Source organism: Coturnix japonica, chromosome 11 (assembly GCF_054131305.1).
Source record: "Coturnix japonica strain WE chromosome 11, WE-NBRP24, whole genome shotgun sequence".
Taxonomy (NCBI): Eukaryota; Metazoa; Chordata; class Aves; order Galliformes; family Phasianidae; genus Coturnix; species Coturnix japonica.
Genome location: NC_140673.1, coordinates 11,308,411 through 11,335,071, shown reverse-complemented (window position 1 = coordinate 11,335,071; position 26,661 = coordinate 11,308,411). Strand labels below are relative to the sequence as shown.

General features: G+C 42.7%; 1 protein-coding gene across 4 annotated transcripts in view; it reads left to right on the top strand.

The window, feature by feature from the left end:
• TEDC1 (tubulin epsilon and delta complex 1) overlaps nucleotides 1-26,661 on the top strand; it is a 62,925-nt gene that overhangs the window by 5,257 nt on the left and 31,007 nt on the right. For 2 of the 4 annotated variants that reach the window (XM_085511158.1, XM_015869484.3), the window contains exons 3-5: nucleotides 386-588; nucleotides 12,682-12,852; nucleotides 19,010-19,108. In XM_085511158.1, coding sequence (XP_085367284.1) covers nucleotides 386-588; nucleotides 12,682-12,852; nucleotides 19,010-19,108 — 473 coding nt within the window. Of the gene's footprint in view, nucleotides 1-385; nucleotides 589-7,074; nucleotides 7,415-12,681; nucleotides 12,853-19,009; nucleotides 19,109-26,661 lie in introns of those variants that run through there. The other 2 variants (XM_085511160.1, XM_085511159.1) reach the window with 2 other exon arrangements.

The following is a 26,661-nucleotide window of genomic DNA, read 5'->3' as shown; positions in this document are numbered from 1 at the left end:
TACTAATTCATAGCGTGCTTGGTGGCTCATAAAAAATGGATGGGTGAGTTGGAGTTCTGGTGTAGTGAGGATGGCTATTTATCTGTTTTGCTTTTGTTAATCTCCAAGAGGCCGCTACTGGCCTCAATCTCAGCTTTGAATTTCCTCTTTTCCCTTAGCAGTAGTTCCTGTAGGTCCAAACAGGGCGGCATTAAGAAGTCTTTTAGCCATTACCTTCTTCCTGTTTAATTTGCTGATTAAAGTGTTCCAGTCTCTGCTGCCCTCTATTAGCCTTAGGCTTGGTTGAAAAATCTTACTCTCAGAGGTAGCAGCAGTTTCTGGAACCAAATGGCTGAGCGTGCTGAGTACCACAGTGTGTTATTCTCAGTTGTTTTCTTCCTTTCAGATACCCAAATTAGGTTTGTCAAATCGGCGCTGTGGTACCATGGCTATGGCAGGCCAGAACTCTATCAGCTCCCCTCGGATGGCTCAGCAGGAAGTCGGGAGCTGCTGCTGGCATTCTCCTGGCTGCTGCACAGGGTGAACCTCTTGGAACGGCTTTTGGCTCGGAACAGAGTGAAAACAGGGGATGAAACCTCTGTGTGCACGGTGAGCATGCTTGTGTCCTTCTGCCACATCCATCTGAGCTATCCCTAGTATGCACTGCACACTGTGTGGTATCTTGAGAACTTGAAAAATGAATACCCTAGCTTAAAATAGGTAAAAATGCAGAAGCCAACATCTGGAACCTGTTTACTTTCCCTTCCCTAAACTTTCTGTGTGCCGATGATTTGAATTCCCCCTCTTTCTCAAACTCTCGTTCCTGGTGAATGCTGTGATTTTGATTTCTTGTAGTGTAGATGAGACCAGTTTGGAGGAGTGGAGGTAAGTGAATGTTGTCGGTCTCTGCTGCCAGACTGTAGGTGTGGGACTGTGGGCAAACAGGTCATTTCTGAACTCTGGGGCTGTTGGTATTGGGTGGAACAAGTAATCCTAAGGCAAACAGTATTAAAAAGCATCAGTATCTCAAATGGCAGCTGCTATTGTTGGGGTAACTAATGGCCTTGTAGCTTCCTTGAGAGTACAATGAGGTATGCTTGTGTTTCCATAAATAAAAAGATATTAGCATATAGAGAGCCTGCTCCAAAGTAGGCTTCAGGATAAGTGTGTGTACTCTGGCTGCAATGTACATGATCAAGGAGGGGAAAAAAAGCAAAAACCCAAGCCCACAGCCTTGTAAAAATGGTATTAACAAATGTTACAATTTTACAACCTCTTCCTCGTGTTTAAGAGCATGCATTACTATATAGACATTTGCTTTGGTATATAAAGTAAGAAGCTGAGAAGCAAATATGGTATTTTTTTCCATGTTTTTACTGTCTCTGCACTTAACACAGTTGTAACACAGACTGAGTTTATGCTGATTGCCACAGTGTGTTAATGTGGTTGAGGTCCCTCTGGGTGGATGTAAGTTTGTTTGAAGTCATCTTCATCTGTTAGATGTTAATTGCTGGTAAGTCTGGTTCTGAATGATAAGCTCATGTCTTATTCCTTGGCAAAGGGTATTGTAAGTGATGGGTCCTACCTTGTGTTCTACATGGTCATGTAGATGTGCTCCTTTAGACTGCATCCTTTTAATGTTATTTAGGGGCAGTTCCATTACAGCTGCTACTGGGGGTGGCCAGCCTGCCACAAACGGAACCTCTGCTCCTGAGTGGGAGGATTTACCACCTGAATTCCATTTAGCACTTGCTCCTGTTGAGAACCTGGAGATCTATCTGCTTGGCTTTCTTTCTACCCAAAGTCCTATTTCACAGGGGAATTTAGAAACTGAGAATCAAGCTGGAGTCCAAACCTTGAGACCTAATCTACATCAGGAAGGGTTCTAGTAGGCAATGGTCTTTGTATTTCACTGCTGTGGGTGCTGTGGCAACGAACTTGTGACCAATGGCAGAGAGTTTAGGAAGTTACAGTGTAGGTGTAATACCCACAGAAGGAATTCAATGGAAAGCAATTAGAAGGGAAGAGTTGCCTTTAAATCAGCATTATAAGCACTACTGTGAGGAAAACAGACTTCACTTATGCACTGCCATTGTTTGCGTCACAACAAAGGGAGCGGTGGTGAACTCTGGTGATGAGAAGGGCACCTCCAGACCATGGGAGAAAGGTACTCGTGGTGAATGTGAGCATCGTGGTTCTGTTCTGGTTGTGTGGTAGTAGGCTTTATTTTACTTTTAAGTACATGATTTGTATTATAAAAGAGTGATGAGTGTAGTGTAGTGTAGCAGCGACTACAGAGTGAATTCAGGAGGTAGGAAAGTGCCATATTATTTTCTCTGCAGGACTGATTTTTGCCTTTTCCAGAATGAGATGAAAGAACTGTGATGATACAACGTTATCTCATATGCCCACACAGAGATACACGAACCATTTTGTTTGCTGTTGTGCCTTTCATGTCAATTCTAATCTGCTCACCTGTGTTTCTCAAAAAGAATGTAAGACATAATTCATGTTTTTTTCCCCAATAACTGTCCCAAACCAGTGTTTGTAAAGGCAGACAGACCCAGGGAGTTTCTTAATAAGCCAGATAAGAAGTTTTATAGAGTGTGAGTTGGAATTAGTGTATGTATGTAAAGCTTGCTGTATTAATGACAACATTGGTCTGGTGTTCATCTAGAAAGTTCTGTACCACGAAGAAGTAAAAGAATTTCCAGGATCTTATCATGGAGCTGATCAGTGAGGCATTACAAAACCAATACATCTGAGCAGTAAGACCCAAGCAAGATAAGATGTAGAAATGCACAATTAAGGAAATAAGGGTGGATGTGAAGGAGACTGTAGGTGGTTCAGCTCCTTGTACACCACTCCCTAGATCCTTTTGTTTGCATAGAAGTGTGATAGTTATTGTAGCGTTATTTTATGGGATATCTTCATTAGTATCTACTCATCAATCTGAACAGTGTTTTAGCTACTAAAACCATAGTGAGCTACAAGAGGTGAGATTGTCAGTTTGTTACCAGGCATCTCGTGGGTTAAAGTACAGCTTAAACAATTGGAGTGTTGGCACTTTGTGCATGGTAAATAGCGGGCTTTTCTGATACTCAGGTGTTGGAAGACACATAACAGATGGCACAGAAGTTTCTAAGCACGTCAGAGATGTAGTTTCTGCAGTTGTAGTTCTCTCTTATTAGAATAAATAGAAGGAAAAGGCAGGACTACTTGAAAAAAACCTAGTTAAAGAAAGATCATAAAAGAGCATTTCTTTCTCTTTCTTCTTCATTTAAAGCAACCGAAGCTCATAGCTGAGAAAGAGCCTGAAAAACGTTCTGCCACACTTTTTAAATGTATGATAAACAACAGAAAATATCTTCTTGAAAATGTTGCAAAACAACAATTCACAAAATACGGTTTGGTTCTGTGCACTGCTGAGACCTCTGCCAAAGTCAGCAAAGCCAAATCAAATGAAAGCCAGTGCTTATTATCAGAGCACATCTTTTGGTCTACTGGAATAAATGGGAAGAAAGCCCCCCGCCTCTGTGTCTTCATCTAAAGAAATAGAGCCTCAGGAGCTGCAGCATAGCAGTAGCTCAAAGGGATGCGTATGTGGTTAAAATGCTGTTGGAGATCCACAAATGTGGACTGTTGTGTGAAGGGTCTGTTGTATGAAGAGGAGAGAATGTGGCTAATCCCTAAATGAAGGGTGCAGGGATGTTCTGACCGTTCTTCCAGGCTGTGTTTGAAACAAAGCCTACCAACAGCAAAATTGCTGCTAGTGTGCCAAATACCCAACAAATCAAGGGCCAATTAAATTAATTCATTTCATTCCAGATTACCACTCTATGGCCTTTTCTTCTCCACGGTTCCTTAGCAACATGCTTTTTTTTTTTCTCTCCTGCAAATTGAACACTTCCATCTGAAGGATTTCAGTCTGTTATTTATAGAGGGAGGAGGGTATGCGTGACACATGATGGACGTGGTGCTCCACCGCTGTGAGGAATTCAGAGCCTTAAGATCCTGAGCTAGGAAAAGCGTCCAACAAACCTAATTTTACAGCCACTTATATCTTCTGAGTCAAAAGTTAAGTGATATCTGAAAGTGTTAGCTACGTAGTGGTAAAAGTATGATGAAGGAGTTCGGGTGGTAGCAGGTAGTGCTCAATGTATCTAATGTAATTAAGAAATAAAAGTGATCTTGGAGTAGTTGTTGGTAAGGGTGGGTATGTTAGTACATTGGATGATACTGTGGGCTGACTGCCTGGTTGTGTTAGGAGAATCCTTCAGGGCACCTTGTCTTATGTGGCCTCCAGTGCATTTCTGTTGCAAGGGCAGTGCTGCAGGCTGCCGTGCCATGGTCTGGGATGCCTGCTGTGGGCTGCATCAGCCTGCAGTGCTGGGGGAGATGCTGCCCTCTGCAGCCTTTCATCCACAGCTCTACTTCAGCAGTACAGGAGGAGGAGGAAGGGCAGGTAGTGTATGCTGGGCTCTGGCACACGGCTGCTGTAGTTCAAGTTCATTTGTGAATTGATAGCCCTGCTTCGTCAGCAGGTTGGTGACAGCAGAGGCGGTCAGTGGAAGCTCAAATCTTGCACTAATCAACACTAGAAATAATAAAATAATTAGAGGAAATCATTAATTGTGTTGGTCCTGTAAAGGCTGGAGTACAGCCTGAATTGGAGGCTCGCATAGATTTACAATGTGTCTATTTTGGAATTCTAGCCTATTGTTTTTGCTTTAAATCACTGGGTAATTAGTTGTTGGACACGGATTGGCTTTTTACACCCTCTGTGGATTTCTGTCTCAAATAAGTACTGCAGAGATGTTGAATTTAGCATCTTTAGTTGCTTTGGGTGACGTGAGGAATAATCTCGAGTGCTGTTCATTGATTCCACGTGGAAATCCTGGAGTACAAGGGAAAATTTAAAAACAAATAAAAACCCACCACATCTGAGGGATTCTTCCTCTTGTGTCCTTTCCTATAAAGTTGGTGGATTTTCTGGTCTGCCCTGAGGTGATTATGAGAACTCACAACCAAACCCAGTGCTTTTCCAGCAGCCACCATTTCTCCCTAGTTGAGACTTGTGAGTACTGGAGCTATATAGGTTCCTCCATGAAACCAGGGTTTCTGTGTCCTTTGGAGGAACTCTGCTAGTTACACTGGGTCTCTGTAGCTTAACTGTTTGTGCTTGTAGCCAGCTAACCTGTCATTGACCACACCTGGTACAACTGAGTGATCTTCACTTGAGAAGGAACAGAAGGAGGAGGAGGACCTCAGGAGAAACTTGTTGGAAGCACTGGCTGACCACAGTGAAAGGCAAGATAATAACAATAAAATATAGCATTTATGAACCTTAAAACAGGTTATAGAGCCTTAACAACGTGAGTTCTGTTGCTCATTTTGTTTTTCATTGAACCCGTAGACTTGGAGAATTCTCATGTTGTCTTTCCATTTATTTCAGAAGCAGGTTATTGTTTGATATAAACTTGCTTTTTTAGCACATCATGGCTTTTTCCAAATCTGCACGGTGGCTTGTACAGGTAATAGCAGTGCACTGTGAGCAAGAATTCCTTCTGTTCCTGGGAAGAATACTGCATGTACTGGCATTGTTTCTGCAGCTGAAATTAATTTATGTGCCCAGTAATTTAATTACATGAGAAGGCTGTTGAGTTTTTAGATGGGGGCAGTGATGTTACTTCCCTCGTTATCACCATGATGTGGTGTATAAATACTTGTTCTTGGTTCTGCTAATTCCCTCTGCCTGCTTCTTTTGCCCTCTGTGTGAAATTGGACTCCTCTCCCCTTTTGTGAATGCATAGTAATTAACAAACAGAGCTATTATGGCTATTGTAGCTAGAATTTGTGTACGTCTTTCTAGCATGCCAAAGTGAACTTAGTTTCAGTACTTGTAGTGTTTACTGGGAGAATGAAACTAAACATGCGTTCTGACTCTTGGGTTTGCAATTTGATTCCCCTTTTGTTTGTCACAGCTTGACTTGGCTCACTGGCTATTTTCATTATAGCATGAGCCTTCTGCCCGGTTGCTCATCTTGCTGTTGAAATGCCTTTCTCTTACAGATATCTCATCCAGCACGGCTGTTCTTAAACCACATTACTATATCAAAGCGTAAAGGCGGTAGCCAAGCCTGATGTTTCTTCCCAGCAAAAAACCAGGGCACCTTTAACACCAGTGTCAGTAAATATTAGTTTGCTGCCTTTTCCCCTTCTTAATGTATTACAATGTCATGGAGAGTAGGGAATTTTATTAACACATTGATTCTAACTTGGAATCATAATTACTTTCCAGATCTGTACAGCCTATATGAGCCTGTCGGCTTTCATTTTTTGATTTGCCTCCCCTATTCCCTGTGCTTAATGCTTCTGCTTTATTCAACCTCCTGTCTTACTTGAAACTCTCACCATTTATCTCTTTTGCTACTACCACTGCCATATTACAGTAGCTGCTAATGAACACTCTTTTTAAGATCCTGAAACCTAAATAGAGGGCACAGGATCCCTAAATGTTCTCCTGCAGATTTTCTCTCCTCTAATTCTTTGCCAGAAAGCACTGGAAGATTTTTAGTTAACAACATTTATTATTGCTTGACACAGTGAATACACTCTTACGACTTTCTCAGGCGCCATGTCAAGTTAAAGCACTCTAAAAGCAATGTCAGAAATGATCAAAAAGACGTGTAATTTAGGCTTTTCGCAGTCATCATTTATTGAACTTGCTGTTTCTTTGGGTAATGTCTGGATTTCAAATAAATGCAGAATTACTTGAGCCTGTGATGTTATGGCTGGTTTTGGATGGGGTTCTACCCCCAGTCGCTGGGAGTCATTTGAGCTTTCACAAGTGGAGAGGATGGTGAGTACTGAGTGCAAATATGAGGGCACAGTGGTGCAGCTGGTGCTCTGTTCTTTACTAGAAGAGGTATTGAGGAAACGGGAGTGATGTTATAAAGGTTTTGGTGTCTCTCCTGCCCTCCATTGGCAAGGAGTGGGCAGTGCCTTTTGGTGCCTTCCAGTTGTCTTTGACCTTTTTATTTAAATGGGAAAATCTGTCCCTTCCTAAGTGAAAAGGGTTAACTCTCATTGCAGGGGTCTGTGGAAGGGAGGCACTTATTCCTCAGGAGATCAACATGGACATGCAAAGGAGGACATGGCAAGCCTTCTATATATGGCAGAGCTCTGCCTTACCTCTGGTCCAAGGCAGTTACTGCTTCTCCTCCTGGCCCCTTTCCTTCAGGCTCCCTGCTGATGTAGCATGCTGCATTTCTTTCTCTCACTGGATGCCCCCTGTCAAGCTGCCTTCCCACAGTGGAGCTAAATGGATGTGAGCAAACAGGGCTGCAGCTGCAGGCAGAGGAAGTGCAGTGCAAGGCATTATCTGTACTGCAATTTGTTCAGCCTTGCAAAACGTCGTGTTCTGCAGGTTCAGGTTTGCCTTGCCATGTGTTTGTTTCAGCGTGTTTGGCTTCTTTGTTTCATCAGGATCCATAATGCAGTTATTTTAGGGGCTGAAGTGTTACACCCTTGACCTTGTAGCTCCAAAGATGGGTAATGCTGCTGTGCTGCTGTGCTGTGTTAAAGGCGTAGTGCTTTTTCTTTCATGCAGAGCTTCTAAATGAGGCCTTCTGAACAACAAGGAGGGTTGGGATGTATGACTTGCTCTGGTGCCTCAGGCTTTTGGCTACTGCCAGGCAGGCTTGTTTGAACAAGGCAGCAAGAAACAGGAGCTGTGCTCGCATTTTGCCTTCCCTCAGCATCTTCTTTTTCACTCTTTGCCAATGAGATACCAGCAGAGCTCTTGGGAGTGCCACGGAGAGTAGTTTTTACAGAAGACATTGAAATTTGAAAGCTAAAAGGTCTTGCAGAAACATAGCAGTTTTTCTTTTTTGAAATCTTGCTTCCAAATATGCTACGAGCATCACTTCTACTCTATGAGCACTTCCTTTTTAAATGGAAAACGGACTCTTCTGTGCTAATATCTGGATATTTAGTTGGCACATTGGTTTCTTACAGCACCAATCTTTCCATGCACACAGCAAGGACCCAGCAGTCTGGGTCCTTCTGTGTCTAGGAGGAGAGTCAATTAGCATTGTTGATGGAGCTGTTAATGAAAATAGTGTTGTCCCTTTCACATCCCTCTATTCAAACTGTTCGTTTTCATGTTTTCTCCTCCCACAGGTAGATATATGGCTGAATTAGGACTGTATGTTTGATAATCTGGTATTCCTAGCTACAGTGTTTAATAAAAAACCAAACAAAACACCTACCTATTTAAAGCTGCGTAATTACACTGGTTAACATATGTTATGTCACATGCAAACCATTGTCTGAGTTATGAGCAGTTCAGAATGAGCTCTCAGTAGAAGCTTACAGAAGCGCTTTATTGCTGTGATTTATATGACTGTTTTGCCTTTTGCAAGCCCTGCAGTGAGCAATCTAGAGGTGTTCCTTTGGGATATGAGGTTCTGTGTGTGTACTGTAGTTGAGATTTGAGAGTAACTAGTTTCTATCTAGGCGCAGGTTACCTTTGGTGGAGGTGAATACCTGGGGGAGCATGCGTTAGAGGGTTTAGCTGACTGTTGCTTTCTGCTGCACCACTCAAGGTTTGCTGCCCATTGGGGATATGGCTTGGTGCATGTATCCCTATGCTAAGCGTGCTCCAACAAGGCTGCGTCTCCATGGGAAGAGCTGTTTGGTGGCTGTCCAAATATGGAAGCACAGAGCTGGGCCTTTGGGGGATTTGGAAGAAGTATGGAGAAAAGCTGCAGCAGGCTGGGGCTGAACCAGAGACTGCCACCGCCCTTCACTTACCAACAGATGGCAGCTCATGGTTGCAAAAGAGCATCTTCCATGGGAAGCAGCCCTGCTGTAGCCCTGCGTTCATAATAGTGCAGACAGCGTGGACCTGTTCCTTGGGCTCACCGGGTGGAATAAAGCAGTGCATTGTTTCTTCAGAGTGGTAACCACATTGGTGCGAGTGTGTGTCAGCATTAAATGTATCTGTATGATTTGGGAAGATGTTGAAGTGAGCAAGTTGCACAGCGTGGGGTTTTCTTTAAGGTACTACTTGTTGTATATTGTGAAGTCTCACCTAAAGCTGTATGGATTTTCCATTAAAATAATGTTTGGTGTTTAATTTATTCCAGATGTATCAGCATAGTGTGGTCATCCCCACACTAGAACAGTAAATTCTCATACTTCAAATGGAGCCTATAGTGCAAAAACGCTCCCTCCTCACCTTGCTGCTTGTGTTGGTTGTTCTTTGAACTATTTATATGGCAAAGAACTTGTCTAATTTATCTTCGTCCACTGTGGGTAGAGTTGCTCCTTCGTTTCCAGTAAGAAGGGATTGCTTTGTATCTCAAAGCAAAAGGAAAAGCTTTATTTCTGCCATATGCTGAAGCGTTTTAACCTTTAGTTTCTCTCTGATCAAATCACATACAAGAGGATTGCTCAGATACATGGAATGTGAAATAGACTTAATATGTCCATGTGTCTTTTTCTCATCCTCCTTTCTCCCTCCCCTTGTTTGTTTCCTCCAAGTACTTTTATATATATCTGGTGGCCCCTTTTGGTCCACTGTGCTTTATGACTCTGACTCACTGGCACCGAGTGCCTTTGCCATGAGAACTGTAGGCTCTTTTTGTGTTTGCTGCCTTGTGTAATTGTGCATTTGCGTGTTTTGGGAATGATCTGGTATCTTTTTTTTTTTCTCATAACAACTGGACATGAAATAGCCTGGGGAGGAATGCTCAGGGCAAAGCTTGTGGTGCTGGAGACTGAATTCTCATGACTGTATTTAGCTCTGACCAAACCTGAGGTGCATTTATGCTTCATTCTGGCTTCTGCTTAACAGCTGTGCTAATCCCAGGTGCTCTGCTGAGTCTGTGTTGTCCAGTTGGACATGACTACCTCTGGTGTCACCAGCTGGAAAAGATTCCAACACTGCAGTGAGGTATGCGTACATTCTAATGTGGTTCTTGTTCTGCAAGCCTGTGGTTCTGGAGCTGCAGTTCCTGTCTGAAGCAGAATCAAAGAGAAACATGAACTAACTGTTTATAAGCAAAAAGCTCTTCTGATACATGACTCTGAACTGATCCCTCCAAGAGATGGTGTGGAGCTGCCCAAGTGAGAGGAAGCTGTTAGGAGCTCTGGGTGGCTGCTGGGCTGCTCTCGTCATGGCTTTGGTAAATAGCATGCACTTCTTTGTATTAGAAGTAAGTGTAGGTGTGTGCCCAAATCACTGCACAGATTAGATAAATTCACAGTTGTATTTGAAGCTAAGACCCTAGCTTGGGTTGGTATTTTAGTGATTTCTCTCTCTCTGGGAGAGCAGTGAATAGTCTTAGATGGTAGAGATGGCTCAGGAAATTGAGGTCACAGTATAATATGCAATACTTCTTTTTTTTCTTTTTTTTTTTACCTTGTTTACTTTATGACAGGGTAAGTATTTCATAGCAAAAGTAAATTTTTTGTGCAGTTTGTGAAATAAATAATAGAGTTCCTGTTAAAAAATGCATTGACTAGCTTCCTTATTTTAATATTAATAAGGCAGGTCGCTACAATAAAATTAGCTCTGCACGGTGTTTGTCATTTTGCTGCCAAAGCAATTGAGTCTAATGCCATTCCTTCCTGAAATGAATCCCCAGGAGAGCAGTGTTTGTGCCATTCTCAAACCTCTAATCCAGGAGAGCTGGAGTTGAACTGCGGATAATGGAAAATGAGTGTTTCAGTCTGGGAATCCCAAATACAAGAGGAGGACAAAGGCCTTTGACCTTGTGGCTCTCTGGCTGCTTGTTTGCAGTGTTTTAGTGCTGTTTACATCTGTGTTTTCTCCGGTGTACTACTAACACCCAGCCTCTTGGCTCATGTTTAGGGACAACCTGGTAACCGTATCTATACAGAGTCATAGTCCAGAATCCTTGCCTGATGGTGACGGGGCCATTGAAGCACATAGATGCTGTAGCTGGGCCTGCAGTGCCCGAGGACTCAGTGCCTTTTTATTATGAAGCAAAAAGCTGATGGCACCTGAGGAAAAAGAGTGACATTGCACTTGACACAAAGGGGATAGTCTTTTTCCTTTTCCTTTGTTTTCTCTGAAGACACATCTGTGCCTTTAAAAGGAAAAGCCCTTTATGAACCCTGTGCTGCTGTGATTTATAGCACATATTTATCTGAGCCATGGAACAAAGGGAAAAAAAGCCCTGTAATCTTGATACATTTTGTTGTGTGACCAGACCAGCACTTTTGTGCTTATAAATAATGGGAACACTCATTGTATTAGAGGCACTGTCAACCGAGGCAATAGGTCAAAGCAAGCATTAGGGGGTTGTTTGATCATTGTTACAGATGCACATCTGCTGAAATCTGCATTTAAAGCAAGATTAATTAAGCTCTCTTCATTTTGCATTTTTGCAGTTTGCATTTTTAGTTTAGGAATCAAACTGGAATTATATTCAAGCTTTGCCTGCCAACTGAATTTGTAGGAGATTTTATTGAATGCGGATGTCTGTGAAGCAGGGGAGCACATATGTTTAAATACCACTGAGGTCTATGGGTACAAATATCTGCTCTACTGTTTTCTTGAAAACAGTCATGTTTCAAGTAGACTTGAAATTTCTACTTTAAAGAAAGGTCTTGAGAATCCAACAGCTGGGTCATGCTTCCTTAGCTGGACATCACCAGTCCTGAAGCCCCTTAGCAGGCCTTTGCAGGTCTGTGCTATTTCTACTTCTTATAACACCCTGTAGTCAACATTTGGATTTACAGGTTGTGTTCACTGTGTGTACTTTCTGTAGACTGAATGAAGCTGAGAGCTCACCTGTTAAATGGTGTTACTGTCATCAGAGGTAAACCAACCCATGCCTTCCTCCCTTATTCACTTAGCAGAGTCTTAGCTGAAAACGGAGCGGCCTGTTTGGAAATGCGAAGGATCTTTGTCCAAGGGGCTGGGGAAGGTGGGGTTCCCTCTGTGCTCCTTGGGGAGGTGATACAGCAGAAATGTTTCACGTTAGGCAATTAGCCAAGGCAAAATTACATCCACAAGGTGAAAGTGTTGTTACTTGTTTATTTGCTACTGCAGAAGGAAAATGGGACAAGCTGGATGAGGGGACGCTCTTATTCTCCCTTCCAAATTACTCTAGAGAAAAGGCAAAACAAGGCTTTATGGGACGGTTGCCCCTCAGGTTCACTCCCATGTTACAGAGGCTGAAAATGTTCCTGCAGACTCCCGAGCAGTGTCAGCTGGGTGGTTATTTCTTTATCCCCATTCTACAAGAAGATAAATGCTAGGTGGGTAAAAGGGAACAGCTGGGTAAGTAAAGGCCCGTAGTTTTGTCCCTATATAAGGCATTGATTTCTAAAATTGGGTCACTTAGTACAGCAGCTCTTTCAGAAAGATACTGCGGGAACTAAATCTGTTTCTTATGTTCTCTGACTTCCTGGACCTAGGCAAAATGTGGTTCATCCATCTGAATAGAGAGTATGCTTAATGTCTCAGGATCACTCTGTGTCTTCCTGGGTATGGAAGATGAAAGACTGGAGAGGAAGAAAGCCCATTGCATCTTAGCGGTGAAGCTGGTGTTTATTCCAGAGTACTGAATTTTAGGGAAGTTTTTACCTCTTTAGCCTGTGTTCATTGCTGAGTGATCTGAAAATGTTGGAGTTGTTTAACTTGGTGTTCTCTTCTGCTTTTAGTGTGAAGATGATCTGACTCACAGCGGGAGGGATACAACTGAGATAGCACCTGAGTATGGGCTGGAGGGCAGAGTCGATGTTCGATACCTTCAGTGGTTAAATGGGAAGCTGAGGTTCCAGTGGCGGAGTCTGCATGCTCAGCACCAAGAGCACTGCAAGCTTTTACATAAGGTAAATGGTTCTTCTAACCCACTGTGGCATTGTTTATTATTTAAATGCCTTGTCAGCTAGTGCTGAACGTATAAGTGATTCTTGTTTGCTAGTTTGGCATTTTCTATAGTTAAAAGTGAATTACTCTAAATAATAATACCCCCACCTTTCCCAAATGAGGCAGAACCATGAGAAAATGAAGTACGTACCGTGTTCATAAGGTTGTAATTGCTGTATAAAAGTCTCCCTCGCAGGTTGGCACATTAGTCACTTCCATAACCAGGTGGGCTGTCTCCATTTGCCTTAGAAAATGTCTGGTAGAAGCAAGACAGAGCATTTGGCTCCCAGAGACAAGGAGTGACTCAAATGTTAGTTCATCACAAATGTGCACTCAAAATTCTGAGCAAAATTCTGTCATAGCAGCAAAATAAAATGCAGTTTCCCTTTCTGAAGTACTAGGGAGCATCTGAACAAAAATACAAGAAACAACTTCTAAATTGGGAAATGTTCAGTCTCTACCTGGCTGAGATTCTAGTTCTATTCCCATTTGTGTATGGTGTTTGTATGCCCATCCCAATGCAGATGTCTGAGAAGCACTGTGTCTGCTTAAGATGGATGCAACCTGCAGTCCCAAACTTGACAGCAGTGGTGACTCTGGAGACAAGTTTTAACAAAAATAACAGATGATAAAAAATTGTAAAACAAAAAAATAGTTCTGAAAGTTATTCAGTAGTGTTTTCCCTAACCTCTCCTGCCTTCTTCTCCTTCTCCATGGAGCCACTTGGTATCGTGCCCAGAGGCCTGACAAATAATCTTTTCAAGACTCAGAACAGATTTGAGCAGTTTCTCCTCGAAGAAAGCATATCAGCAGGTCGTCAGAATCAGAACAAGAGGGTTTTGAATGAAGATACCTTCTTTGCTTTAATCCTGTGTGTGACAGAGCAAGGCTGAAAACTATAATGAGGTTACATTTTGTTCTTTACATGAATTGATTGCCGGGGAAGATGTCTGATTGACAGCCCTGGGGAAAGATCAGGTGCTGTGTGTGCAGCATCTAAAATAACCTTTTGCTTCTCATTGCCCACTGTGAATGTGCTTTTCTGAGCTGCAAAGGAAGATAGCAATTCACCTTAAGTGCAGGTGCAGTCCTTGGCTTTTGCACTGAGATTACAGACAGCAATGCTATTGGGAGAGGTGACTTAATGATGTAAAACTCAAATAAAGTGTTCTCCCCTTGATAAGCTACCTCTATTTGAGGTACGCTGATTTTTATAGTAGGTGAGGCAAATATTCTGTAAGTCATCATCAGTGCTCTGATTTATCTACTACTTGGCAGGAACAAATCATTAGGCAGCCTCGATACCTCAGTTTGCAGTTAATGAGAGCAAGGTAGAATTAAGAGCAGGTCAGAGCTGGGGCCTTGAGAACAGAGATCCTCTCACTGTCTGGGGTGAAGTGAAGAGAGGTGCTGAATGGGCAACATACTAAAGTGTTGACAGGGAAGATGATGACCTCCTATGGGGATTGTACTTTGAAATAAACTTGGACTCTTTTTTTTTTTCCCCTCTGGCAATTGGAGGAAAAATGTTCATTCACATTAAGACTGGTGCAGGCAGAAAACAACTTGAGTCAGGCTAGTTATTATGCAGTTTCCTAGACTGTGGCTTTCAGAGTCTGCAAGACTAAGCAGGAGGGGGAATGTTTCTCTGTTCATCCAGTTTCCCCATGCTGCCGTTGCTGCCTTCACAGTCATTGCTGGACTAGGTTGAAAGCAGTAAGCTGTGCTGCTGATAATTCTTACGTTCAGACTGTGCTCTGTGGTATATGCAGAGGGCTGCCATCAACTGCCATCACAGATACATACATCTAAGGATTGATTGGAGCCCAGCTCCTCCATTTGTGATCACACACTGATATTATGTGTGCTCAAATACGTATGTGCAACTGTGGGAGTTCTCTTCAGAGCTATAATAAAGTGCAGTGCTCTGATTTATATTTTAGTTTGAATTAAAAGCAAGAAAATTGAAAGGCAGAAGTGACTGGAAAGGACTTCATTGCAGTGCCATGTTAATGTTAACTTTTATAGCCACACAAAACACACTGTGTACAGTTGAACAGCTGCATAAACAACTATTTGCATTTTCTGACTCTTACAGAGAGTCTGTGCTACTGCATTAACTTAGCTTTAAAACTTTTAAATGAATCCGCTCTGTCTTAGAAGACTGAACTTACTGATATGACCTATATGTGAGTTGTTGCTTTCCTCACACAAACAGCAAATACAACGTGCAATAGGCTAACAAGCGTTAGCTTGTTCAGTTGTAATGCCAGATCTAGAGGACTTTCTCTATGAAATGATAATTATGGTTCTTGCTTACTCTGTTTAATAACTTACCAGGTTATGTATCTCAACTGTGGAACAGCCTTATTTACTCTGATCACGAGCTGTAGCTTTTGCCAAGTAGTGGTGACACTTCCACGTATTTTGTTCTGTGACTCACACAATCTCGAAAATACCATATTCTCTATTTGGGACTTTCTGAGAAAAATGCATCACACTTGGAAAATATATTCCCACTCAGGAAATGACTGCTTTGCCATCCTGTCTTATCAGCATGGGTATTGCTTCTGGAAACATGGATCGTACATGGGATCCTGCGAGAAGCTACCAAGAGGGTGAAGGGCTGGTTAAGGCATGACCACCAAGAAGCAGCTGAGGGAGCTGGGCTTGTTGACAGGTAGTTATGCAGGGAGGGTTGTGTGTTCCCAGTAGTAGCAAAAGGCAAAAGGGAAAAGGGCTTCAGGTTGTAGTTGGGCAGGTTCTGATATGTTAGAATAATCTTCTCTGGGATGGCAGGCAGTGTTGGAGCAGGTCAGCAGAGGCAGTGAATGATGTCCATCCTTAGAGGCTTGCAGAACACACATACATGTTGGCAGTAGTCCTTGTTAGAGCAAGGGGCTGGACTGAGGACCTTCAGAGGTCTTTTTTGTCTGTGACTTTGTGAAAAAATAGAATATCGAATTGCTTGGGTGATCAGGGACGTGTACTTTCAGGTTACAAATGATGACTCACATCGTAATGAAATAGTGCTGTATTGCCTGGAGAAAGTGAAAAGGAGTGGTAGGAGGGAGATACAAGGTGAAATGGGCAAAAATAAATGGCGTTTCATTCTCTAAAGTACACAGATGATAGCTGAAATCCTCCTCTGTGTGGTATGGGTTCTCTGGGGGCCCTGTGTCATCTGTCCTGTCTGCAGCTGCTTAAGGTGGATGGTACAAGGTTCTGCAGTGAGCAGTTTGAAGCATTGGGGAGTGAAGCCTTCCTGGAGCTGGAGCCAGTCATGGTGTGAGCTGCTTGTTAGGTGCTCTGCCTGCTGCTCTGCTTTGCCAGCCCTTCTGCTAGCTTGCTAGCTGCTTTTCAGTGCTTTCAGCTCCCCAAGGCACGCAAAGCTTCCAGACACCTACGTGCCCTGCTGTAGGAAGGAGACTTCCTCAGGGAAACCATAACCTCTCTGTTGCTGAGGAGTTTTGCAGCCTGAGGCTGTGAGCTGTTGAATAACATTATAATAGCTTTTCAACATGGGCAGGTTTGCCTGCTTTGAAAGTATAATATAGCAATACTAGCATAATTCCTTCCAAATTCTCAGTAGTACTTATTTACCTGATAGACATTCAAATACATGGAAGCATGAGGGATACATTACCATATTAAGGCACGCCTCTTGGTTCCTTCTCTTCTATTCTTCCTCTCAAGTGCCAGTGGAATATCTATCTGCCTGCCTTTTGATCCCCCTCGAATTCATAGGAGAGAGAAGCTGTTTTTTGTTAGGCCTTGAATTGCCACTTGGCCTTAAAAAAAAACACAAAACACAACAAAAGTGAAGGAGAAGCCTTGCATAGTTTCAGAAAAACAGTTTGAAATTGGCTTTTTTATTCCTCAGGTCTGTTAAATGCTATTATGCCACAATCAGCATGTAAAAAGAAATAGCAGAGTTTCTGCAAAGCTGATGGATTTCCTGTGGGTATTTTCAGCTGTCTTCCCTCTGCTAAAGACTAGGACAGAAATTACAAATGAAATAGGAGAGGGTTAGCCTGAATTCAGAGGTGAATTTTGTTAAGCATCTGATTGTAGACTGTGGGCATATTTTAGTAGGAATAAAATGATGTTCAATGGAATTATGGACAATAGAAGAAGACTTGAATATAAGTGGTTTTATCAGATTGTGGCAAAATGGCAATAATGGTTCTATAATGTTCTTGGGAATTGTAACAGCAGGAGTTGCGAATGCAAAGCAGGACTGTGAAATACCTCCTGTGAAAGGAGTGGGTTCTTGTGCCTCTTCAAAGATCAGTAGTATAAAATAAGTTGTGTTACAGTGGGTTAGCTTGGTGCTATCTGTGCATCCTGTGTTGGGGTGAAGGGATGTGGACAAAACCTCCACGTTCTGAACAGCAGAGGGCAGAGACTGATGGTGGATGATGACTTCATTATCAGTAATTTATGAGTGAGCTGAACTGTGGTTGTTGGATGCCTCTCAGTCTTGGCATGAAGAATCTGCTGTGAATGGCTACACTGGTAGTTTTGAGGGTTATTTTAGCATCTGAAAGGCTTTGTTTTCCTAATGTGACTCTGCCCTTAGACCTCAACAGATCTCCTCAGTGCAAATGCATGTAAGCTATGATCGAGTCCCCTTTTCACCTCTCTTTCAGAGGAATCGATCCGTTGATACTGCTGAACTCAAGGGCATTTATGAGTTAGTCCTGGATGCTTCCCAGGATTGAAGGCTGTGCCTGTGCTCTCAGACAGAGGAGGTTGTGTAAGGTTCAGTCAGACCTGCCTCCTCTTTGTTTGGTTCCATACAGCATCAGCTACACATGCCCTCTGCCTCTCACCGTTCACCTGTAACTTTTGTCCTGGTATTCCTTCTCTCTTTAAGCCCTGCTTCATCTTTAGTCAGAATGTGATTTTTTTTTTTTTTCCAATAACAGCTTGTAAAAATACACATGCTGGATTGTGCCAGCATCCATCTATTCTGGTCTCGGAGGAACACTTTATTCCTCTGTTGCTACAGCTTTACAGTATTTGTTTTGAGCTCCAGCCGGTAGCGTGGCTGCAGCATACCTTTGGAGAGGGCTTGAAATTCAGTTCTGGTGCTTGTGGCCCAAAGGTTTTGCTGTTGTGGTTACATGGGAGTGGAGCCGGGAGAGCCATGGCGAGCTGAAAGGAAGGACGTTGTGTGGGGAGGTGCTTTTATATTTTTAAACTTGCATAGCTTTGCACATGTGACAGATGGTTGTCACTGGGAGTGAGTTTGGGGGAAAGGAATGCTAAAATATTCTGAAATTTCAGAGAAGGGTTGATAATTGCCCAGTGCCTGTCAGCTTTAAAATAGTTGTCAATACCCAAGTGTATGATAAAGTTCATATTAGAATAAAGGAAGAAAAGCAGGAAACATTCTCTGTCTTCTGGCAGAAATATTAATGAAATATGAGCGATTCTCTGACAAATGCGCGCTGCTATCTTGTTTGGCAGCTGCAGTTATTACAGTAACAAAGGGATCAGCTCTGAATAGGACGAATTGCTTTTTATTGTTCCCTTGACTAAGTTGGGAAGCTTCTTCATCAAATAATTGATGATACCATCACCAGTGCAGCTGGGACAAGGTCCCAGTAAGAGAAAGCCAAGAATATATAGCAGCAGAACAGAAACTTGCCGTAACTTGGTAGCGTGTTCTGTTTTAAAGGAAGAAGTCAGCAGTTATTCTGTGAGGGCATCCTTTACCTCTGTTAAGACTTGTGCTGTCCATGATAATGCTTTTTTCCTCTCATGTTATGTATACGGCTGTGTACAGAGTACAGAAAAAGACTGAGATGTGAAAAAGAGAGTAATCATTCACCTTTACTGCGGTAGCAGCAGGAGCAATTCCTGCATGTGTTTCTGGTAACAGTTCTGGATGGTCCGTTTCGTGGTGTGTGACTGTGGGTTCTGGTAGGCTCTTTTACAAAGCTCTGTTGTATTGGTGGTCGTAGTTAATTTGGACTTGCTGTTTGCAATGGGCATGTAACCACTGGTTTACGTCACTGTTGCATCAGTGCAAGCTCTTGGATGGCAGCTAAGGGCAATGTTAATTATCTGGTCCTTACAATTACAAATGTCTTTTACTTTAATCTATTCCAGATCCATTTATTCACTAGTGGCTCTCATACGGACCAGGCCCTTGGACATTTTTCTGTCACAGAAACAGATCTCATCAGACATCCGGAGAACTACAACCAGGTAATGCTTGTACTGTAATCCTTTGATACTTAGTATTCTTCAGACAAACGTTGGTCAGCAAAAGACTACATTTCTTTTTTTAACCATTCCTAACAGAAATAGAGGCTTACATTGCAGAGTTGTCTGTCTGTCTCCTCCTTTACAACTTGTACCTACCAAGTATTTTTTCCCTTGTTTGAATAAGCATAGGAGATACAGAGGTATTGGTCTGGGTTTTGTAAAAGCTGGTAGACAAGCAGTAGGGAGAGATCTGAATGAAATTACCAGCGAAGAAAAGGCTTGTAGAATAAATGTGTTATAGAGCAGCAGGCTGAGTTCTGCTGCTTGCTGCCAGTAACCATGCTGGGGGCACCTAGGTGATGTGTCTACATTTGACCTTGCATGAGTGGGCTGTTGTAATAGGAGGAGATCTGATTTCTCTCTCCAGGAGAACCAAAGCAGATCTGATGCTTGGATTTGTTACTGCCAGAAATTGTACAAGCAGGTTACTTCTTGGTTGGTAGTGTGGCTTATTTTCTGAAAGGTTTTAGAACCTAGGAGTTAGAAAATGGTTTGTGTTGGAAGTGGACCTCGAGAGATCACCTGGTGCTACCCCACTGTTTAAGCAGGGTCAGCTGGAGCCAGCTGCCCACGAGCACATCCAGGTGGTTTCTGAGTACCTCCAGGGTTGGAGATTCCATGACTCTCTGTGTGACCTTGCTCTGTGCTCAGTCACTCACACAGCAAAATAGTTTTTATTTCAGAACCTCCCGAGGCAACATAATTTTTCCTAGTGTATTGTTTACCTGTAAGTATATATTTTTGCTGTTCTCAAATATTCTGTTATCATAGACATTTCAATGTTTGAAGTAGTACCATTCACCTGTTTTAATACAATGTAATACATTTTAGTTTGTGGAAGTTCTTCATGTATGTAACTGAAATCATGTTGAAATTTTAAGCTTGGTCCTCACGAGATCAGAATTTGGCAGTTTCCTGCAGCCTGTTCAAATCTGTTTGCTCAAGGAAGATATTCTTCCTGCTGCTACTTTAAGAGTAGAAATGGGTATTGTAAATGTTGCGCAGAAAGTAATTCTGGAAAGTAAATCAGAAGATGGGAGATTGTCTCATGTCCAAACCCCCTAAAGTAAAGGGCACGTTAATCTTTCATTACTGAGAATTCCTTGGGTGAATGGTTTGCGTCCAGCCTCTTGATTAGGTTCAGCTGCTTAGAACATTTTCCTGGAAAACTGTTGTAGAGCAGGTGGTTAGGTCAGCTTGAGATTGCTTTCTCATTTCTGCTTCACAGTCCCTTTCCTAAGGTTTGCCCAGCAGCTCAGAACAGATAGCAGCACAGACCTCTGAAGCCCATACTTTACAGTCTCTTGAGCTTAGCAAACATCCAGGAAGGTCTGGTGATCTGGAATGAGAAGCTTCTACACTGTATGAAAGGACTTTGCAACTACCTTTTTGCTAAGCCTTATCCTGAAATCATCACTAATCTCTTACAGTATAGCATAATGACGCTGATATAAAGCCCATTTAGGTTTGGCAGTACTACTAATTAATCATTTCAGAGGTCTTCCTTGCATGCTGTTTGCTTTCTTGGGTCAGAATCATCAATCTGGAAGTGCGAGATGATCCTATTTGAGAGGTTGCTCTCATACCTGGAGTCACACTCACGATGGCTGCTTCAGGTGCGCTATTCAGCAGAGGCTCAGGGTAAAATGGAAAGAATCTGTGTTTATTTCAAACAGGGTGCTGCAGTCAAGAAGCAACAAAGCTACCCTCTAAACCTTAGTTCTAATCTGTTAAGGTTTCATTCTACCTTTCCCAGGATTAAGCAACAACTAAATAAAATGAGGTATACTCCATTTAAATGATCACTGAGGGACAGAGGCAGAGTTGCAGCTGTGGATGACCAGGCTCCCTCTCCAGTTTCTGCATCTCCAGCAGCTGTAATCCCTAACATGTTTCCGCTCCAGTGCTGGATTGTTTGAGCAGTCTTCATGGTTTTTGTCCCTCCTTACACCTATTTCCCAAAAGCAGCTTCCAGAACTCAGATGCTCGGTATATGTGATGAGTCCCGTATAACAAGGTGGCATGGACTTGAAAAGGCGAGGGTACTGCAAGTGCCAGCGTTCCAGATGGGTATAATACTCAGTATGCAAAGTGATGCTTCTTTGGAAAACATAGTAAAAAGCCTAATTTTCAGATATCTTCATAAGATTAAGTGAATTATGCATATTTGAATGGCTTAGTTTCCAGTACTGGTGCAGATGGCAGCGTTCTGCCAAATGTTTTTTTCCCAAAAACTGTGAACTATCTTTTTCTCTTTTGAGTAATGTGACATTTCTGTTAATGTCACCTCAAATAATATCCCGCCTCATGGATCGATAAAAAGAGCAAGCATGAGCATTTCTTACTGTGATGCACCCATAGCTGGTGGATGGCGTTGTAAATTCCTTCTTGTGTTGGGCATCCTTCAAAGGGTAGAAATGCAAAGTGGATCGAAGTGTCAAAATGAGCCATCACAGAAAGGACATCGGGCTGGTTTTATTGAAGCCACGAGAACACTTCCATCCATAATATCTTCAGATAAGTTGCTCTGACCTGCAATAAAACAAGAGATGTTTCTTCTGACATGGCAGGTGTGCCAGCATGCAGAGCTGGGAAGTTAAACTTCAGTTTATGAAATGGAAGAGTCTCACTGCCTCTTTTCTATAGCAGTTGCACATTTGCTTGTTTAAGCGTTCTTTCCCTTGGATTTCTGACAGTAAAATTCTTTAGTGATGTACAGGGATTTTACTGGACATTATTATTCTTTTATCATCATAAAAGCTTTTGTCAGATTCATAGAGCTGGAAGTGCTCCAAGTGTAATAGTTTTAATTACGTTTTTCCTTAGCGAGACGTGATGGAAATTCCAACCTCCCTGCAGCTTGGCTGGGCCGTGATGTCTGTGTGTGCTGCCATGGGTCATGCTGTGCTCACTTCCTGCACTGTGTTGGGGAATGGCAGGTGATGTTATTTCAGCTGGTGTACCATTTCCAATAGATATGTGCATACACCTGCTTGCTCTTAACCTCTGCATGACGTGGGACAGATGGGGGAATCTTTCATACCAGTGAGAATAATGTAATCCCGTTCTTGTTTATGAGGGCCATTTACCTTAATTCTGCATTGCGGTGTCACCAGCTCTGATGTTTTACCTTGAGCCTGAAAAATGTATGTTGCCCTTCAGAGTCATTAAATTAACTTTCTCATCAAACTGTGAGCATGTATAGGGATCAATGAACTCTGAAGCAAAGGAGTCTCTTCCATTGGTTCCTGCTTTTATACTGCTTTATGTGTGAAATTCAGCCTTACTGGTTTTGTGATTAGTGAAGATTAAAAGCTGCAGTCAGGACTCAGGTCCTTGGTACAGTGCAGGCTGTGCTGGGGAGGTCATTGAAATAGTAATGGGTAAAAAAGGCACCCTTAAATGCCAGTGGATCAATTTGCTGTCTGTGACAGCAAGTAAATAATGTGGCTGTCTGCCAAACTGATCTGCAGAGAAAACTGTAGGGCTTCCTTGTGAATAGCTGATTTGTTTCAAAATCTAATGAAAAATATTTCTACTTCTTGCTAACTGGCTTGTTTTAAGGGGAGTTTCTTTGGCCTAAGGAACTGGGGTCCCTGGAGGGAAGTAAAAAATTGACCAGCAAACAAATAGTTTGTCTGGCTTTGCTTCCATTACACGTGATCGATTCCACGCCCATAAAAGCAATCAGGTGAGCTTTAGCTCTTGAGCAGCAGATTGGGTGGCCTGGGATAGGATGGTACTGGCACAGCATTTATCTGCTTTCTGGGCTATTTGCGTGACTGAAGCTCAAGGTCTGAAGGCAGCTGACACGCAGTGCATGTGTGTATGGTTTCCTTTGGTCAGATGGTACTGCATGATTTCCTGCTGGGACATTCAGAAGGGAAATGATCCAGCTGTAGGATGAGTTGACTGTGGACCCTAAATCTCCTGCCAGATCCTATTCACAACATCTGTCCCAGATGGCTGTTGCAGATGGGTGACACAGCAGTTTGTAATAATGCACAGTTTGAATTCATGCACAATAATGAAGAGTTTCTGTTCTTTTCAGAACTGGTACTTTTGGGCTGGAAGGATTAGGGCCTGATAGGCATTGAGTTGTTAAAAATACTGAATGTGCATTTACAAGTTGCTCTGCATGATGCCTTCAGTTTGCATTGTGTGTGCACGCGTATCTGGGCTTGTGCATTTCTTTGCATAAAATCCCCCCGATCTGCTGATGTATTTTATCCGTGTAGTCATGCTGGACAGTGAGATTGGCCGTGCTTGGGATGCACAAACCCTGTGCGCAAGCTTGTAGCCTGCTTCCATCCGAGTAACAGCACCACCTCCTGGAATATGTGCAAGGGTGAGCAGCGAGTTATCTCCTAGGAATACTGGTCACTGAGTAATGGCTGTGCTATGGCTTTATCTCCAGAAATGGGTCCCGAGTTGCTGACTGCCTCAGGTGAAAATGGAATAACTACAGCATGATAATTCCAGCTCTGTGTGCCAGGCTGTATTTGGTGTCCTTGTTCCGCTTGTTTGGGACTCCGCGGAATGCTCTGGTGATGACAGATGCTGCAGGCAGGCACTAGGTGAAAATAAGCAGTTAAAACCCTGCTGCTGAGCTTGACACTGTGTCACATCACTGATTTGACACAGACCTGTGCTACCATGTAGTGCTTGCTGTAATTGGCCCCTCTACAGTTTTATATGGTAGGGCTGACGGGGGTATATACCTTGCTTGAATTTCAAAGACACTGCCTTGGGACCACCTGATAGCTTATGGTGTCCTTCCATTTGTTGTAAAAGAAGTGGCCAAACCAACTCATCCTTCTGAAAGACGAGAGATCCCAAAGGAAAAAGCAGGATCTGTGCTGTCATTTGTGGTGCTGCCGGTAGGAGATGAATTCAGGAAGTGCAGGCTTGGACTGCATGCAAATCCCAGAGAAAACCATTTGTTTTATTTGAGGGGAGAAGACCTCGAGATTCAAAGATGAGCTACCTTCATTGGCATAAATTGTTGTAGATTCATTATCTTCTGCAATACTCTGACAACTAATTCTGCTTGATCCAGCCACTCAGCCTTTTTTTTTGTTGTTTTAATGTTCATTACATCCATAGCATGGTTAGAGCCATAGCTCTGCCATTGAACAAGGTCTGTATTTCATGTTCTAACTACTGGTCTAATTAAGGACACCTTCACCTATTTGTCATCATGTTTCAGTTTCTTGAAAGGAAAAGTACTCGAGTTTTCTCAAGTGAGCTCTGCACAGAAAACATGACATAGACTTCAGGAGTAATTGCAACACTGGTTTGTGATTAGTTTTGCACATAAGGCGTTTTTTCTTTTCCTGTGCATATTCTGTCTAGAATCTCTCCTTGGCAGCCTGAACGGTACAGAACCCTTCACAGAGGTGTTTTATTGTTGTGCCAGGCTCTCCGTGAGCTCTTCACAGAAAGACTTTTAGCACGAAGCAATTGTCAGTGTGTTTCTGTGAATGAGATCAGAAAGGTAGAGAACAACCTTCCCCAAAGGAATACAGAGGGCTGTGACATAATTCTTGAAGCAATAGGGCGGAAGAGACAGCCAAGCCCCAAAGGATCCGCGCACAGTGAGATTTAGACTTGCTCTATGCACTGTCAGAATGAACTAAGTTGGGATCAGCGGTGGCTCCTGGCAGTTCACTCAGTCTGCTCACAGGGCTTCAGGTGAACCAGGTTCTTTAAGCTCTGGCATTGCTGAGTTCTGTTTTCAGAACAAATAGACTGATATTCCATTGCGAGAACATTAGTTTTCTTTTTACAGACCTATTTCAAGGTATGGGATTTTTTTTTTTTTTTCCCATTTTTCCAACCATTGCATTGGTGTTTTTACCTGTTTTATTTTTAAAGCAAATTTGTTTTCAGTGATGATTCCTGCCAGATGCATCGACTACGTTCTCTAACGATGTAATGAGAAATGGTTCTAGAACTGATGACCTTTAATACATTTCAGGGTTCACCAATGAATTGTATGTTAGACTCATGGACACGCGTGTTTTGAAAAGGTCAATGATGACAAGCTTTTGGAATTTGCATAATTACGCTCACCACCACACTTTGAATAAAGCCAGCAAGTGCTTTGCCCTTTTAAGTATTCAGGTTTTCTTCTCTTCATGTCTTCAGCTTGCTTTTCTGGAGCCATTCCAACATTGAGAATACAGAGAAGGTGGACCCAGGGAATGTGTTGGTCCCCCTGGAGGTTGTGGTACTTCAGCTAATCAATGGGTAGCTCGGATGCTGCAGGAGGGACATTTCAAAAATGTCCTTAAAAAGGAAAAAAACAGAGGAGGAGAAGATGGTGCAGTGAAACACTAGTAATAGTATATCAAGCATGTTTGTTGCAGTGTTTTGTCGCAGAAATATTTCATCATTTAGAGAGGGGAGTGCCTTGTATCTGAGTCATAGCTTTAGAGAAGGTTGTTGCTGAAGGTGAAGAAGTGGTTGGAGCAGGAGAACTGCTGAAGAGGAGGGAAGCTTTATCCTGAAGGGCACAGTACCTCTGTGCCATCGAGTTCCCAGGATCCATGAGGCGAGTGACTTAAACATAGCAGGTAGCTGATGACCCATCTCTCATGGCATGTGTGCCTGGTTGGATACTCAAGGCTATGAGTTATGGAAATGTTGAGTTGTTGCTCTGAACTTAGTAGGCCTTTGCTGTGGAGCCCATCAGGAGTTTCGTCACTGCTGGCAGTATCCTCTAGAGATGTCAGGCTTAACCCAGGTGGTGCAGTGGCTCCTGGCAGCACACTGCTGTGTTAGAGTGGTTCCTTGGGTCAGCTGAGTAGTGTTAATGCAACGTGAGGCCACTGCCTCCTTCTCTTGCTGGAACTCATCAGCCCTGTGCTGTGGTGATGGCGGTGCAGGAACTCACTCAATCAAACTTCCTGCAGTGCCTCTGCAAGTTATGGAGGTGCATTGGGAAGAGGTTGCTGTGAAGTGCTTGTAATAACTTCTGCATTCTCTGGAAATTGAGTCTCACAAGTCTCAGTCAAGGTAAGCAAAAGAAATGGAAGCATTTCACTTTCATCTCTTTGCTTTCATTTTCCATTTGTACAACGACCGCAGTGCTATCGTCTCATCTCACATGGGTCATTAGGAAAGATAACTTGTTTATGTGGAAGATAAGAAATTCTGTCTTCAGAACGGGGTTTGAGTGATGTATAGTAAATAAATCCATGCTTTCCCTCTGAAGAATAGACAGGATAATATGCAATTTAAAGAAAGGAGAAGGAGTAACTGATGGAGTGATCACCAGCTGTTTTATGCCCTCAGTGAGGCAGGTGAGGGAGGTAAGCATTTTGGTCACATAATGCTGGATGTTATGTCCAAAGGAGCATCAAATTAACGTTGTTTAGGTAGCTTGAGTTCTAGCATTCTAATTTTCAATGCTTGTTTTAAACCTCAGCAGTTACTTTAGTGGATTGTGCATTAAAAGTGTAAGGCATACTTTCTGCCCTGCACTCTGA